The sequence below is a fragment of the Hippopotamus amphibius genome, chromosome 1 (assembly GCF_030028045.1).
Source record: "Hippopotamus amphibius kiboko isolate mHipAmp2 chromosome 1, mHipAmp2.hap2, whole genome shotgun sequence".
Classification (NCBI taxonomy): domain Eukaryota; kingdom Metazoa; phylum Chordata; class Mammalia; order Artiodactyla; family Hippopotamidae; genus Hippopotamus; species Hippopotamus amphibius.
The window spans coordinates 28,354,309-28,371,506 of record NC_080186.1 but is presented as its reverse complement, the minus strand read 5'-3'; the positions used below and the strand labels follow the sequence as shown (position 1 = coordinate 28,371,506).

Here is a 17,198-nt window from a genome sequence, read left to right as displayed (position 1 = left end):
CTGGCACATGGTCTGGAATGTGGTATTGCCCAATAAAGGTTGAATGAAAAATACCAAACCTTTCAGAGCCTCTATTTATTTAGTTAGTTATTTTAATTAATTTTTAGGCTGTGTTGGGTCTTCGTTGCTGCACATGGGCTTTCTCTAGTTTCGGCAAGCAGGGGCTACTCTTCATTGCTGTGTGTGGTCTTCTTATTGCTATGGCTTCTCTTGTTGCGAAGTACGGGGTCTAGGCGCATGGGCTTCAGTAGTTGCAGCATGGAGGCTCAGTAGTTGTAGCACACGGGCTTAGTTGCTTCACAGCATGTGGGATCTTCCCAGCCCAGGGATCGAACCCATGTCCCCTGCATTGGCAGGCAGATTCTTAACCACTGCGCCACCAGGGAAGTCCCAGAGCCTCTATTTATATCTGTAAAACGAGGATAGTCACTCATGCCTGTCTCAGAGTTGCTGTGAAGCTTATTGGAAGATGTATACTCTGAAAGCAGATGGATTTCCCAATATCACAATTGCATCATGTTTTGTGGACCACTCCTCAAAGGCCTGTTGTCTCATAAACTTAACATCTCTACTTTTTTATTTTTTAAAAAATATTTATTTGGCTGTGCCAGGTCTTAGTTGCTGCACATGTGATCTTCATTGCCATGTGCAGGCTCTTTTTGCAATATTCAGGATCTAGTTCCCTGACCAGGGATCAAACCCCAGACCCTTTGCATTGGGAGCGTGGAGTCCTACCCATTAGACCACTTAACATCTTTAAAAATGTAATCTTCCTTCTCTAAAAACCTGCTCTTCCTCCTGTGTTTCCTATTTCAGTAAAAGGTACCCCCACATACCCAGTCACTCAGGCTGGAAACCTGAAAGACATTCTCAACACCTCCTTCCTTGCTCCCATAATCAAACATTCTCTAAGTCTTGTAATTTCTACTTCCAGATTGCATCTTGAATCACCTCTATAGCCAATGCCTTAATCCAAGATTCCATAATTTCTTGCCAGGGTGTTGGCAGTAGCCTCCTGATCTCCCCACTCCTATTTTTGCTTCCTTTCCATCCAATCTGTGCACAGCCGCCAAAGGGCGACATTTGTATGATTAAATTGGAGGATGCCACTCCCTCACTCAAAACCTTTCACTGTCTTCCATTGCACTCAGAATTACATTCAGACTACAAGACCCTCCATGATACAGCTGTGCCTCCCAACCTCCTATCATCCACTGTTCTCCATTTACAGTACACAAAGCTTCAGGAACTTCCAAAGTATCCTTCCCTTTTTTTGGAATAACCTTTCCTCCACCATCCTTCTTTGTCTAAATCTAACTGCTTCAGAGGTGCCTTCCATTACCACTCCTTTCTTAATTAGGTTACCTCTGTTAGCTTCCTATTTTTTTCCTTTGAATCTTTTATCACAGTTTGTCACCTTGTCACTTTAATGTTTGTTTAGGTCTACTTTCCCCATTAGACTAAATTCTATGAAATTTAGAAATCATATCTATTGTGTTTTTTAAAATGTGTGTTTCAGGTGGCACCATGCCTGACACAGAGTTATTCAATAAATATTTACTGAACAATGAATGATCTGAAGCCTGGAAGAGCTCATGGTGAAGAGCTTGTAGCTGAATGGCTCACAAAGATGCTTTCTAGTGTGGGATAGAATACAGGTGGTTGTTATCTATGTGAGACCTTAAGTCCTTGCTCTGCAGCTTACATGTGGCATGACATTGGAGGGAGTCATTCTCGCTGAAATTTTTCCTCAACTGGAAAATGAGGTTAACATGAACTGGCCTAGTTTAGCTCACAGGGTTATGCTTAGGATCAAAGGCACAAATTAATGTGAGATGAGTGAGCACATTTAAGAGGCTGTGCTCATTGCTGGCTAGCTCATGGCTGAGGAGGGGGTCTAGCTGAGTGGGAAGGAGAGGCCCAGTCTCACCAAAGCTCCCCAGCTGCCAGCCCACGGGCCCCTTGCAGGACCAGTGGTGGTCAGCTCTGTGCTGGGCCTTGTGAGAGTGGTCAGGATGGAGGTCTGCTTGTGTGCCTGGACTCTCGTTGGGAGCTGGGGAAAATAGGCACGGCTTTGTGTTTGGCTGTCTCCTCAGAATTTACCTTTTGAGACCCAGGTGCCAGGTCTCTGTGCCTTGTAGCTGTATCATCTTGGTCTGTACTATCCATGTCTTTCCCATCCCCTCTTTCTCTCACCTGAAGGTTTTTTCATTTTCAGTGTATTGATCCAGTTCTTCCCTGTGGTGGGATATATAATGGGAAAAGCGGCTTTGAGGTAGCTTCAGCCTAAGGGTGATCATAGGAAGCTATGGGGCTGGACACCTGGGTTCTTTCCCTTTGTTTTAGAAGGAATCACAGTCTGGGATTCTTGATGGCTGGTGGGGTAGAGGTGAGGGTGAAGAGGCAGCTCCCAGCTCCAGGCTGGAGAGTCACTGGGCCCAGTGTAAGGGGTGGAAGGTGCAGGAGCAGGATTGGGAGTGAGTCCTGTAGGTTTCTCAGCCCCCATCTCTTTTTCTCAGAGGCTGAAAGAAGGAAAAAAGCTGACTGCCCACCCCTCTCTTTGTCTTGTCTAATTTAACTTATGTTATTTATCAAAAAGACAGGTTATTTGGAAAACCAGTTGGACCCAGGCAAAAATCATCTGGGTTTTCCAAACGTGAAAAATTAGGTTCTGGGGGCCCAGGAGGAAAGGCATATGTGTGTGTGTGTGTGAGTGAGGAGGGGAGGGGGGTGCGGTTGGGAGGGAGTAAGGAGTATTGAGAGTATGTCTCTGTAGTCATACCTGGACATTGCTGCATAACAGCCAAGCTTTCCTCCTCCCTCTTTTTCCTTCAAGTTCTTTATGATTACAATCTAAATTAGAAAACTAAAATCTACATTGGTGGCTGGGAGTGCTGAAAGGTTTAATTGGCCAAGGATGAGGACATGTCAGGGCTACAGCAGAACAGCTGCTGACAGCTTTCTCGACTCTCCTGCCCTCGCCTCCTCTCACAGATCCTTTGGGTTCGTGAGAGTTTCAGGGTACAGAGAGGTTTCTGGAGCAGAAACCTGGTCCACCTCTTGTCCCTTCCATGTTATCATCCCCAAATGATCACAGCAGGTATGGAAGTTAGACTTTAGGGGAAGAAGTTACCCTTTCATAACTTTCTAATGATGATACGGCCAAAGAACACTGGGGGTTACGGGTTTTCTGCCCATTAAATATCCAGGGAGGGAGCTAGCTCTGTAGCTACAACCAGGAATTTGTAAAGCTGTGGTTCTCTTACCTCCGGGCAGCAACATAATTAGGAAGGAACTGAAGCAGGAGGCTATGGAAGCATGGCTCTTGGCTGCGACAGAGGAAATGTTCTGGCTGAAAGCTTAGAGAGAGCCCTCTCTCTACATACACACATGCACACTCACAGAACAGAGCCAAGACCCTTTCTGGCCTGAAGAATCTTTGGCAGCAGCAAGAGCACTTGTCCCATTGTGAGTGTCATTTGTCACTGAGCCCTGCCCGGCCCACTCACCCATTGTCACAGTGCCATTGGACTGTGAAAGCCACTTAATAACTTGATCTCATCTGTATAATCTGAGTTAATACTAGCTCCACAGTCGTGAGGATTAAATTTGAGAAATTTGTAAAGTGTCTGCCTCCAGGCCCAGCACATAGTAAACCTCAATGAGTACTTGTTGAATGAATGAATCCATGAATCGGAGCTTTAAGTCTCCCTTGACCATTTCCAAAGGTCAGTGTGTAACAGCTCAAATAACTGGGGCTTGTGGGCTGTCCTGTGGAGCCTGGAGCCTGAGGCATGATTTAACCCTGCCATTCATTTAACACATGTTTAATGAGTATCTGTGGTGTGGGGGGTCGACCCCATGATGCACCACCTCCTCCCCTTTAGTGAAAGCCTTGCTGGCACCGCTGCAGACAGCCTTCAGTGAGGGGACTGTCTCAGCTGCAGAGAACGCCTTACCCAGCGCTCACACCCCTTTCCAGCACAACCCACATCCAGTGATGACAGGAGTGTAAAGGCCTGGCCACGTCAGCTCATTTAGGGACAATTCTAAAGGGCACATTCTCACTTCAGAGCTCCCTGAGGAGTTGGCGGAGGCTGTCATGGACCTATGTGGTAGTTCAGCTGCTTTCCCCTCGCTTCCCAAGGGCACTACTTGGTAAATAGTCTGCATCCTACGCTGTCTGAGTTTGCCTCCTAGTGAACCCAGCTTATGAGTGTGCTAGTCCTGGTGGCCAAGGCTTTAGGACAGGAAAGGACAGACTCCTTTGCAGTTTCCAGCATTTGTTTCCAGCGTTGGAGGTGTCCATGCTGCCTTTTTGTGTCCACTAGAGGGCAGCAGCAGCATAGCAACCTGTCCTGAGGCTCCGTGGAGTGGGCTTGGGGGTCTTTCCCTCATCCCCCTCCAACTTCCCACCCCCAGCATTCAGTAATAGGTAGGACCACCTCCCTTCGTATGCCCACCATCCTAAGGGAAGAAAACTTTGCAAAGCTGTCTAGGCCTTAGCTTTGTCAGTCTCAACATGGCCCCCTCCCACCCCAGTTCCAAAGCTAATCTGTCTTCCTAATGCGGACCCCCCTCCCCAGCAGGCAGCCTCCTTGCCCAGCATCTCCCACCTCTCCACACTCACCATCCACAATAGATTTGTTTTCTGTGTGACACGGTAATTATGAGCTTGGGGCCAGGAGGCCCGGGGGCCAGTCTGAGGATGGTCACTTCAATCTGGGTCTCCCTGTTCTGCTAACATTATTGATTTCTTAGTTTTATTTATTATGGTGATTTTTCGATGTGATCTGGCTCTGGTGACATGAGGTATGGAGGCAAGAGGGCAAGAGGAATTTATCCGTGTCACAATTTGACTTCTTGAAACCACCCACCCAACATTTTTTTTTAATCTACTGGTTTTAGCATCTTTGCTTACTTGCCTTCATTCTGTTCCCTACTCCCCACAGTTCTCCCAAAGACTCTTCCATGGATTGGAGCCAGATGTGGCTAGAGGATGCCATTAATTTATCAGCAAGCCTTTATTGCATTCCCATTACTGGTCAGTTATTTCTAGGCTAAGCTCCCCAACTTCCAGCTTCTCTCTCAGCTCTTCCCCTGGGACAGTCCTGAGACAGGCCCAAGCAATGTGCCTTTTTTTTTCCTCCTGCAAGTTTCTCTGGCTGTGAAATGGGTATGAAGAAAACCTGACCAGGAAGCTTTCCGAGAGTGAGACTGAGATTGAGTGGAGCCTATTCAAACAGCATGCCTGCCTGACCTTCAGGCTACTAAAGGCCTCCCATAAAGTGTACTCGACTCCCCTACAGGGAAGAGGAGGGGCAGGCTTCAGGCAATAAATTAAAAGTGGGCGGGGCACTCTGAACCGGGTTGATTGCCTGATTGCGGTGGGAATCAGCTGAGGCCAAGGGCGGTTTGTGGGGCCACGTTCCCCCTGCCTGTTTCCTCTGTGTGTGCCAGGAGAATGAATAAATCATTGTTCAGGGGCGGGATGCAGCTGCCGGGCTCCTCCCCTCGGCACATGCCCCACCTCCAGCTCCTCCATTGAGGGCTGCTGGAGCAGAGCGCTTTATACACCCAGCTCCCCAAATCCTATTGAGGCCTCCCCCTTCGCACGAGCCACCGGCTCCAAGCCCATTCAGCCTGGCCCTTTGTGCTGGAGGTTAAGTGGTTACATGTGGGGGGCACCCAGAAAGGACCTGTCAGGCCCTGAAAGGCTGTGCTGATACCGTGCCCTCCTACTGATGAACAGAGAGGTGGGCGGCCCGAGGGTGGGGAGAGGGCATGGGGATTACGGAGCCCACGGAGGCAGCTGCTGGGAAGGGGGTGGAACAGGCACTCCCTTCTCTCCTTCCCCCTTCAGATCAGCTTCTCTACCTCGCCCTCTCTGTTGTGGGCTCCGAGACCTTGGATTTTGCTTCTCTGGGCTCCTAGTGAAAGAGAGGCCATTTACCACTTGGGTGCATAAGGGGAGAAAGAGTCTATACTTTCATGCTTCCAGCATCTCCAAAACACCCCTCAGTTTCTCCTTTTTCCCTTCAGGGACAGGAGAGAGGATGCAGGAGGGGTGAGGAAGAGAAATTCATCTCTTAGATTCATGTGGAGCAGTGGATTTGGGACTGTCCCACTGAGCTTTAAAAGCTTCCTGGGAGGCCCCTCAGGAGCTGTTCAAGGTGGAGGGTTCAGGGCAGGAGAGATCTCAAACTGGGTATATTACAAAGATTTTGTTGAAAAAGGACGATTCTAAGAAGAAGGAAAAAAAAGCCTTAAAACTTGGGATTTGGGCTTCCCGGGTGGCGCAGTGGTTGGGAATCTGCCTGCCAATGCGAGGAACACGGGTTCGAGCCCTGGTCTGGGAAGATCCCACATGCTGCAGAGCAACTAAGCCCGTGTGCCACAACTATTGAGCCTGTGCTCTAGAGCCCATGAGCCACAACTATTGAGCCCGTGAGCCACAACTATTGAGCCCATGTGCTGCAGCTATTGAGGCCCACGCACCTAGAGCCCATGCTCCACAGCGGGAGAAGCCACTACAATGAGGAGCCCGCGCACCACAATGAAGAGTAGCCCCCACTCGCAGCAACTAGAGGAAGCCTCTGTGCAGCAGCGAAGACCCAACACAGCCAGTGAATAAATAAAATAAATAAATTAATTTAAAAAAAAAAAAACAAAAAAACAAAAAAAACTTGGGATTTGATATAACACCTTCTCATTTTATGGCTGAGGAAACAGCCATACTGGGCATGGACAATGGACACATCTTACCTAAGGTGATCACACAGCAATTTCTGGATAGACTAGAGTGGCACTTTACCTTTAAGAGGTGGTGGAGAAATGGATGCACAAAGCAACTAGGTCACCAGCTTCCTAGGCCCTCCTTTCCTGAGATGAGCTAATTCTGGGGATGGTTTTCTTTCTGCCTTAAGGGCTCCCTGTTACTTCAAAGGTCCTCCAGGGCCGTGCCTCGACTTAGGAGCCCAAGTAACAGTGTTCACAATTTTAATGTTATTTAACAATGTTCAAGGCATATTATTTTTATTTAACCTAAAAAGGTTAAAATGCTTTGATTTGCCCAAGTGCCCAAAGTAATGTGGGAAGTTGACAGACGATGTGAACTCAGGAAAAGAGAAGAAAGCAGGTCACCATGTAGCTTGCCCATCAGGATTAGATGCCTGTGCTTTGTTTTGATGTGAAAACTTTGGGGGAGTCCTTGGTTATTTCCCTGCTGTCCACAGGATGAAGCCCACGCTGCTTGGAATGGTGGTCAAGGCCTTTCACAACTGGGCCAACTTTATCCTCTAGCCCCATCTCCCATCTCCTTCCTCCCCCCTCAAGCTCCAGCCACACTGGCCTCCTCTGTGTCATCTGAACACACTCTGAACACATATACCGTATACGGTTTCCTCTGCCTTCTCCTGCTTTCTTTTGGTGAGCTTCTACTCATCCTTCAAAGCCTGGCTCAAACATCACCTTTGTGAAGCCTTTCCTTACCCTCTTTTGGGCTCATTACTTTTGCATTCCAGCTCTGTTGCAGGACCTATCACACTGTATAGCCCACTCTTTTCTGACTATTTCCCTTTCTAAACAGAGAGCTCCTCAAGGCCACCACCAATTCTGATTCTGCTCTGAATCCTCAGCACATTCCTAGCACAAAGTAGCCCTCTGTAGCTGTGCTGAACGTGAGCGAATGGATGGGAAGCGGCAAAGTCCTTGAGATTGAAACACCTTGATCCTACCCATCTCTTTTTTCCTGGGAGTACTGACATTGAGAAATTATCCACCTATAGAGGAGCTCTTATGCTGGTCCTATTCCCTGGAGTAAATTCCTCTCATCTTCCCTTGTCTCCTTGCCTGACATCCCAGGCCCCTAGGGCCTGGATCTGGCTACTCACTGCTAGCCAATCTTGGGTCTGACATCTGTCTGCCCGCCAAGACATTGACTCACTGCCCACCACTGGATCTTCATGATGGGCTGGCCTGCTGCAGAACCCTGCTTAGGCTGGTAATGTCCATCTCTGGTGATCTCTGTGTCCCTGCCAATTAAGTCCCTGCAATCTATGTAGCTGAGTGGACACAGCCACAGACACCCCTTCACCTGGGCTGATTCCCTGGCATCCTGACTGAGGAAGCCTCTGGTGACTAAATAACAGACATCTATACATCTGCTTTTTTGTGGTCATTGATTCCCTTGCCTTCCTGGGAGTTTTCGTTGTCCAGGCTCGCAGCTCTCTGAAAATCATGGAGTTTCCAAGATCACTGTCTGAGCACTTACTGCATTAATTATACAATGCTACAGTATCCCACCCAACCCTTGACTAAGAAAAGAGAGGCTATACTCTGATGCCTTTGGAATTCACTTTACTTGTCAGATAGTATGTTATTTAGACTTAACCAGCTTTATAGAATAATGGAGGGACTGATTGATGACTCAGCTATGTCAAGTTATTGCACGCTGAGTATAATACAGGCTTTAAATCAACAATTGATGTATAATTCTTTGTTTTTTGTAGCCAGAATATGTAGGAAGAGGTAGGGGTAGGTGTGGCAAGTTATGTGATTGTACCTAATGACTTCCTCAAAGAGTTTGCTTCCTGTCTCTGACATTCTACATTATGCAGTTCAGGAAGTTTTAGCATCTAGGGAGGAGTGTTTCTAAGCAGGAAACATAAAGATGATTCCATTGCACTTCAGACTCCTCATAATTCTAGAGGAGTAGAAGAAAGGAAGTCACATTGTAGACTGGACTGATAATGGCTATTAAGGGGAAATGGAGTTGCTACTACTGAATGAGGGCTGAGAGGTGCATGAGTGGGACCCAGGGACCACCTTGTGCTCTTGTATTAATCAAGATTCCTTTGGGGCTTCCCTGATGGCTCGGTGGTTAAGAATCTGCCTGCCAATGCAGGGGACACGGGTTCGAGCCTTGGGCTGGGAAGATCCCACATGCCGCGGAGCAACTAAGCCCGTGTGCCGCAACTACTGAGCCTGCACTCTAGAGCCGAGCTCCGCAACAAGAGAAGCCACCGCAATGAGAAACCAGCACACCACAATGAAGAGTAGCCGCTGCTCACCACAACTAGAGAAAGCCCGTGCATAGCAACGAAGACCCAATGCAGACAAAAATAAAAAAAATTAATAAATACATAAAAACAAAACAAAACAAAATTCCTTTGGTTGCCAGTGAAAGAAATCCCACTCAAGTTAGGCTTGGCAAAATAAGGGCCTTATTGCAAGGCATACCAAGGCCTCAGGAAACAGGGGCAGAACCATCACCAAGACTTATGTCTTTCTGTGTCTCTATGTCAGCACTATTTTCTTCTACTACAGACTGACTTCTATTTGGCAGGGAATGTGATTGCTATAGCCCTAGGCTCACATCTTCCCTGCTTTGTCTTCTCTTAATTTTATTTCAGAAAGACCCAGAGAAGGACTCTGACTTACCTAGAGTGGGAGTCCTATTCCTAGACTCACAGGCTTCTACGTGACCCACCTACTTAGAGGTAGGAGAGACAGGGTCCAAAGGAGAGACAGGAGGAGATATTCAGGGCCCACCACACAATTAGATGATGTTGTGATTGTATGACATAGGAAGACCTGCATCACTGCAGACCACCAAATCTCAGAGACTTTACAAGTGAGGATTTGGGTCACCTCATAAGGAAGAAAACTCCAGCTGAAGGTAAGGGGAACTTGCAGTAGGTAAGAGAATAGGAACACTAGTTAGGCCTCAGGACCTGATGTAGAAATGAAGCTGAGGTCTCCACATGTATATTTTTAGCTAGGGGAGTGTCCAAAGCTTGAGTTACTTCTGCCTTTTCCTTTTTATTTCCTTTTCCCTCTTAAAATAGGAGTTGTCATAATTATAAAATGTTTTTTTCTCTTCCATTTCCCTTATTTTGTGCATAGGAGTTTTTGGTGTGATTTAATTTGCCATTTAATCTCTAGGTTGCACAGTGGTAAATTGGACTGAAGTTGGAAATGGAAGAGGCCTCGTCATGGAGATCAGACTCAAATTCTTCCTCTTTTGAGAAAAAAAAAAAAAAGCAAAAGAAAGAGAGAAGGGAACGACAAGAGTATTTTTTTTTTTTTGCCTCCCTGCACAGCTTCTGGGATTTTAGTTACCTGACCAGGGATGGAACCCAGACCGCTGGCAGTGAAAGCCTGGAGTCCTAACCACTGGACTGACAGGGATTCCGAGACAAGGGTAGTTTTATTTACTTACTTACTTACTTACTTATTTTTATTTGGCCTTGCTGCAGGTGGGATCTTAGTTCCCCCAGCCAGGGATCGAACCTGTGTCCCCTGCATTGGGAGTACAGTCTTAACCACTGGATGCCCAGGGAAGTCCACTAGGGTATTTTTAAATGTATTATGATTCAAAGATGAATCCATATTAGTTTTGTTTGCTTTTAATTTGTGGCATGGAGGGGGGAGCCTGAGGAAGGTATAGCTAATGGCTTGGTTTACTCAGTAAAGCTGGGGGTGTGGAAAGGCCCTCCTGGAAGCTCATGGGCCCTGAAGGCTAAATTTGTCCCAGACTTCTTTCTGGGGCTGCCTCTCCGTAACAGCAGCCAGTGCTTTTCGGTTTTATCGCTGGAGTCAGCAATTACTCTGTTCGTTAAGTGACTTTAATCAAATAAACTTCAAATTGTGATAGATGCTATCAAGGAAAGGAACAAAATGCCCTGGGATAATATAAAAGGGGGAGCTAATCTGGCCTAGGAGGTCAGAGAAGGTTTATCTGAGAAGAGATCTGAAATATGAGAGGGCGAAGAAAATTTTAGGCAGAGGGAACAGCGTGGCAGAAAGGAGCGTGAGGCCCCGTTGCAGAGGCAAAGGCTGAAGCTGGAGAGAGAGAGAGTGGGATGCGCTGAGCCCTGCGACTGCTGCCTTACGGATGTACCCTGCAATGCGGAAGCCACTGAAGGGCTTTGGCAGGAGGGTGGCGACACGATCGGATTTTCATTCTGAAAATGTCACTGTATGTGCAGTGAGGAAAACCGGTCGGAGGGACCCAGCGGCTGCTGTTAGGAAATTAAACAGGACCTGCAAGGCTTCGGTCCAGGCCCCCGAAGGCGGGGGGAGGCGGTTCCGGGGATCGGGCGGGCGAGCCGCTCAGCGGAAAACCGAACCGGCCCACGTGGGCCAGGCCGCCCCGCCCCGCCGCGCTGACGCCGCCCGACTCCGCAGTCCCGGCCTGGGCTGGGCGCACCGCCCGGGGACTGGCACCGCACGCCCCGGCACGCCTGGACGCCCAGGCCGAGGGAACCCCCTCTGCTCCCCAGCCCCCAGGGACGAGTGCCCGCCGCGGGGCCCTCGGAACCAGAGCCAGCCGGGCGGGGCGGCGCCTCCAGGCTGTGAGTCGGGGCCGGAGCGGGAGGGTTTGGACCCCAGCCGCAGGGGGCGGGGGTCGCAGCCTCTGCCCAGCAGCCTCTTTGGGGGGAGATTACGGAAGGACGGTCAGGATCCTCTGTCTCCTGGGGGTAGTCTCCCTGTCCCGCAAGGCTAGGCAGGAAGGGAGGTCGCCTCCCCCATCCTTGCAGAGCCCCGCCCCCCATCCCTCCACTTTCCCCCTCGGCAAATTGCGGATTCGGTTGGAGAGAATCCTCACCCTGGGGGCCCCTCGGTTCCCATCTTACCGTCTCTGAGAACCCCTCGAGCCTTAGCACCATCCCCACCTCATTCCAGCTTCCTTCACGGCCCCGCCCAAGTTTGGAGAAAAGAAAACATTGGGGCGGGGATGATCTCCAGGCACCTTGCTTAGCGGGATGGAGTCTGTAGGTTACAAGGGGGCTGTTCCTACACCGTTGCCTCCAGGACTTCTTCCCATTACTGGATGTGGGGAGGGTCCCTGCCTCCTCCACGTACACTCTCCCTCACTCTTACTGATCCCCAGTTTTTCTAATCCTAGTAATTAATTCATGGTCAGTAGAAACTTCCTGTCAGTTTAAACCCTAATTTTGGGAGAAGTTGATTACTTGGGAGGAAAGAATAGTGTGATGTGTCCTCTCTGCAGGGCCTCAGGATGGAGCAAGCTAGAGGCAGGGACCCCGGATAGTACTGGACATGGAGGGAAGGGGCAAGAAGAGAGGCTTGTCAGTGGGAGAACCGTAGCCTCTGCTACTGTTGCCGGGTCTCCCTGAGCATAGATATCCCGCTGCAGTCCCCCTCCCCCATTCACTCACTCAGCAAGGAGGTGCTGACACCTGCTTAGTCCCAGGTTCTGTGCGGACTCCTGAATATGATGGAGGGTATAGAGAGGAATTCCATGTCTAGCCAGGGAGACAGTAAGCTGCTATTACAAGATAGAGAGAAAAAAACAAAAACAAAGTTGAATAGACATTTACTGACCATCAACTATGTGCCAGGGACAGGAAACAAACATGAATAAGACAGCACGTACCCAGGGCAGTGGGAATCCAGAGGAAGGCCTCGTTAGCTGTGTGTGTTTGTGTATATTGGGGCAATCGGGAGACTATCAGGATGGCTTCAGAGAGGTGGGAATATTAGAGCTGAGTTTTGAAGTATGAAAAGAAATTTGCTGGGTGGAGAAGGGAAGAGCTTGGAGGGAAGGGGAGAAGAAGGATATTATAGGTGTGAGGAGAATAATGGTGTGTCCTGAGATCTCAGCAGTTTGGGGTGGGTGGCGGGAGGGGCAGAGTGGCAGGAGGCAAGTCTGGAGCGGTGAGCAGGGGCCAAGCACAGCCTCCTAGGCCATGAAGAGGTTTAACAGGAGTTTAGGGAGGGAGCCATGACAAATTTACATTTTTAACTAGAGGCAGAGAGGTCACTGAAGCCATAGCAGTCAGTAATCCAGGTTAGAAATAGCCCAAACCAAGAGAAAGGAGAGATGTATGTACACACACGTACCACACACACGCACACACACGCTGGAAGATTTTATTTCCTTCCTTCCTTCCTTTCATTTATTTATTTTTATCTGTGTTGGGTCTCATTGCAGTGTGCGGGCTTTCTCAGTGCAGTGGCTTCTCTTGTTGTGGAGCACGGGCACAAAAGCATGTGGGCTTTAGTAGTTGTGGCACTTGGGCTCAGTAGTTGTGGCTCATGGGCTGTAGAGCTCAGCCTCAGTAGTTGTGGCACACAGGCTTATTTCCTCCGTGGCATGTGGGATCTTCCCAGACCAGGGATTGAGCCTGTGTCCCCTGCTTTGGCAGGTGGATTCTTAACCACTGCGCCGCCAGGGAAGTCCCTCGAAGGTTTTGAAGAGGAAGAATTGTCCGAATTTGATGGCCAGTGAGGGGAAAAAAAACCAAGTGAGGAGTTCAGGCTGTTCTCAGTTTCTGGCTGGCGTGACTGACTGGAGAGTGGGGCTGTTTTGCTGAGGACACTGAAAGGGAGAGCTGGGCTGGCTGTGTGGAATTTGAGGAGCCTGTGGTTGGTTGCAGAATTTGGTAGCAGTTGGATCTGGGTTGGAGACACATCTGACAGTCACCAACACATGGTGGTTCTTGAAACTACAGCAGAGGATGAGGTCATCTGGGGAGAAGTGTGTAGAAGGAGAGGACAGCCTGCCTCACGGTGGAGGGAAAACCCTGTGAGGAGACAGAATCATCAGACAGAGAGGGAAGAGGAAAACCACAGGAAGAGGTGTTACCAGAACCAAGGGAAAGGTGCAGCCTTGTCCCTGCTGCTAGGCTGCCTCGACTTCAAGCACCTCACCCTGTCCTGCTCTGACTCATTCTTCTTCTTCCTTTTTACAGACCAGATGTTCGCCATCCAGCCAGGGGTAGCTGAGGTGGGGCAGTTCCAGGGGGGCCCGCCTCCTGGAGGATGTCAGCCCGAGCTTCAACCAGACAGCAACTCCAACTTTATGGCAAGTGCCAAGGATGCCAATGAGAATTGGCACGGGATGCCAGGCCAAGTGGAGCCCATACGGATGAGGAGCTCCGAGTTGCCCTCTGACAACCAGACCTTCCAGTCTCCTGGGCTCCCCCAGGGGGAGGTCCGCAGCCCCCCGGAGGGGGCAGAGATCCCTGGAGCTGGGCCTGAGAAGATGAGTGATGCCGGCACAGTCTGTTCCCCTCTGGAGGACAACGGCTATGCCAGTAGCTCCCTGAGCATTGACAGCCCTAGCTGCAGCCCTGAGCCTGCCTGTGGGACCCCTCCCAGCCCTAGCCCTCCAGATCCCCTTCTGCCTTCCGTGGCCCAGGCCGTACAGCAGCTGCAGGCTCAAGAGCGCTTCAAAGAGCAGGAGAAGGAGAAGCACCACGTGCACTTGGTGATGTACCGTCGCCTGGCTCTGCTCCAGTGGATCCGGGGCCTGCAGCACCAGTTGGTTGACCAGCAGGCCCGTCTGCAGGAGAGCTTTGACACCATTCTAGACAACCGGAAGGAGCTTATCCGCTGTCTCCGTAGGGCAGCACCATCCAGGCCCCAGGACCAGGGCTAAGGGTGTCTGTTCAGGGGTGCAAAGGTTTATGTATATATTTGCAGGCATGTGTGTGGTTGTGCACAAGCAAGTACAGATTATTTGCTGGTATGAGTGCAGGGTAGCATGAGTGTATCAGTGCTAACATGTAGGCAGATGTGCACAGGCCATGTGTGAATCAGCACCTGTGCATCAGCGTGTGTGCTGTGTGGACACATGAGCTAACTTCTTTGCAGGCCTGTGTGTGTGTACATGTGTGTATGTATAGCATGTATGTAGGAGGGAGTAAATTTGTATATGCATGTGTGGATAGGCACCCCATGGCGTGTGTATATATGGGTGAGTGAAGATATATATATAAAAGATGTGTGTTTTACATATGAGTGAGTTTGAACGTGTAGATTTGTGGTGGGTGTTTGTGAGTGAGCCCTTGTGTGTGCAGGCCTATGTATAGGTGTGCATGTGTGACATGTGCAGGTGTGTGCATGAGATGTGTATATTAGGAACATGTATATTTGCAGGCTGACTCAGGAGCAAGTGTGTGCAAATATGTGTTCAATTGCACATGTGGGGCATCCACCCATACCTTATGTTCCCCGTGGTCTACACTAGCCTTTTTTCTCCACGGGGTCCCACTGCTCCCTGGAGAGAGGGCTAGGCTGCTCTCATTTATCTGGAGGTTGTGGCTGATCCATTCTCTTGGGATTTCTCGGGCTACCTCTCCTTATCCCTCCGCTTTGCTCCTCCCAGACCCTGCTCTGCTAAGGCTGTTGTCCCTGATGGTGGATTTGCTGTAGGAAGTTAGGTGGCTGCTTCAGTCTACCATGGCTTTTTGGCTGCGATTTTGCCAGGGTGATTGGTAGAGAACTGGTATCAGTGAAAGGAGCTAGGATGGTGACTGACACCATGGCAGGCATGGGGGAGGGATCAGAGAAGAAGGTAGGGGACTGTCCCGCTTGAACTCTGCCACTGGGCACATAGTCTGAGATAGGGATGGGGGAGATGACAATGGCAGAACCCTGTGAAGACTAGGAGAATAGGAATTCTAAAATACCAGTGCCAAACACATCACACCTCTCCACTGCAAAGGAGCTGTTGCAAACCACATTGACTTAAGCTTCTGATGAAAAGGAATCTGTGTTAATATAATGTCATATGTCAATTATACCTCAATAAAAAATAAAAAATAAAAGGAATGTGTGCTTTTTGGAATGCATAGGTGTTCCAAGGCTGTTGGGGAAAATATTACTTCCCTCCCTGTGCCTCTACTTGCTGTGCCTCTCTGGCTTTAGCAACACTGCATATGGAATTAATTTGGTCCGTTTCCCTGAAATCAGACTGTCTGGGCCCGGAGGAGCCACAGTTTGGCTTTCTAGAGTGGGCAGTGGGCAGTATCAGTCCTGCTACTGGAAGCTCTTAGGGTGCTGGGCCATACCCCCTTCTGTCACTGCATGGGGTTGACAGGCCCTAGCAGAGGCTACATGAGGTGGAAAGCAGGTGAGTTCTGGGCAGAACTAAGGACTAAGGTAGCTGAGCTCCCTTCTTTACTTTTGGGAGCCAAGAGGATGCAAGATTCTGATGGGTAAGCAGTAACAGAGGTCACTGACGCTGCCTCTGGCTCTCTGTCTCCCTGTCTGCAAAATGTGTGGGTGGGTAGGTGAAAGGTGTAAGGAGTGAGGCTGAAGCAATGGCCCCAGGGGATTTTGTGTCTCACTCTTGCATGTTGAGTGTAAACCTGGCCTCTGGACCAACCAGGACAAATAAACTGGGGCAAAGAAATGCATTTCTTGGTTTTGTGTTTCTATTTTACCTATTGTCAGATGGCCTCTTTTCTACACTGTCTGAGCTCTCCTTTTGAGCAGGGTTCTGGGCTGGGAGCTGGGGGGTGGGTGTAGCGGAAGACACTGGAAGGAGGAATTCAGTCTGCTATGGCTGGCAGTCTCATGGGGGGATATGGGGAGGTGGGTTTGGGGGGATCTTTCTTCAGAGGCTTCTCTAACAAGGGGAGACTTTGGTCTCTGCCCAAGAGCCCCATATGGGATTGTCCTCGTCCTAAGGCACCTTTGGGCCTGAAAGGGAGGGGCGTGGATTGTGAGGGACACATGCACCCCCCACACTCATACAAACACACTCATGTACTCAATCTGCCCTGGAGCCATCACTTCCCTGAAGGGGGTGTCTGACTGTGAAATACTGAGTTAGGGTCCTTAGATGGTTCTGACACAGATGTAGTTATAATACATGTACATGACTTCAGATATTTGTTGATGCCAATCTAGAATAGTTCTATTTTACATTAGTTTGATGATTCATAAATTAGTTTCTCAAAAATTCAATGCTTTTATAAACAAAATATATACAGTTGACCCTTGAACAACACAGGGGTTAGGGGGATCACCCTCCACGCAGTTGAAAATTCGTGCGTAACTTATAGTCAGCCCTCCACATATGCGGTTCCTCCATATCTATGGTTCTACATCCTTGGATTCAAGCAACTGTGGATCGTGTAGTACTGTAGTATTCACTACTGCATAACAAATTACCCTAAAACTTAGTGACTTAGAACAATACACATTTATCTCACCATTTCTGTAGGTCAGGACTCTCTGACCAGGCTGCAATTGAGATGTCAGTCCAAGGTCCATGGTCTCCTTTGTTGGGAGCATTCAGGGCTGGAGGTCACCTTTAGCTCCTCACCATGTGGGCAGCTTGCTTCATCAAAGCATGCCAGCCAAGAAAGTGATAGAGTACTAACAAGACAGAAGTCACGATTTTCTGCAACCTAGTCACAGAAGTGACATTCCTCAGG

At 49.2% G+C, this 17,198-nt stretch overlaps 1 protein-coding gene and 1 long non-coding RNA gene across 2 annotated transcripts; one reads left to right on the top strand and one right to left on the bottom strand.

The window, feature by feature from the left end:
• Positions 1–114: 114 nt before the first annotated feature.
• On the bottom strand, positions 115–11,699 carry LOC130834639 (uncharacterized). The gene is made up of 3 exons (XR_009048722.1): positions 11,640–11,699; positions 2,104–2,238; positions 115–478 (listed from the first exon to the last, which is right to left on the bottom strand). It is a non-coding gene; the product is annotated as an uncharacterized LOC130834639 (long non-coding RNA).
• C1H1orf216 (chromosome 1 C1orf216 homolog) lies at positions 11,201–16,152 on the top strand. The gene is made up of 2 exons (XM_057705050.1): positions 11,201–11,357; positions 13,722–16,152. The coding sequence occupies exon 2, from the start codon at positions 13,727–13,729 to the stop codon at positions 14,408–14,410; it is 684 nt and encodes a 227-aa protein (XP_057561033.1). The 5' UTR covers positions 11,201–11,357; positions 13,722–13,726; the 3' UTR covers positions 14,411–16,152.
• The last annotated feature ends 1,046 nt before the right edge of the window (positions 16,153–17,198 follow it).

Excerpts from the sequence above, each read along its gene's own strand:
- C1H1orf216 (XM_057705050.1), top strand. The coding sequence starts at position 13,727 with ATGTTCGCCATCCAGCCAGGGGTAGCTGAGGTGGGGCAGTTCCAGGGG.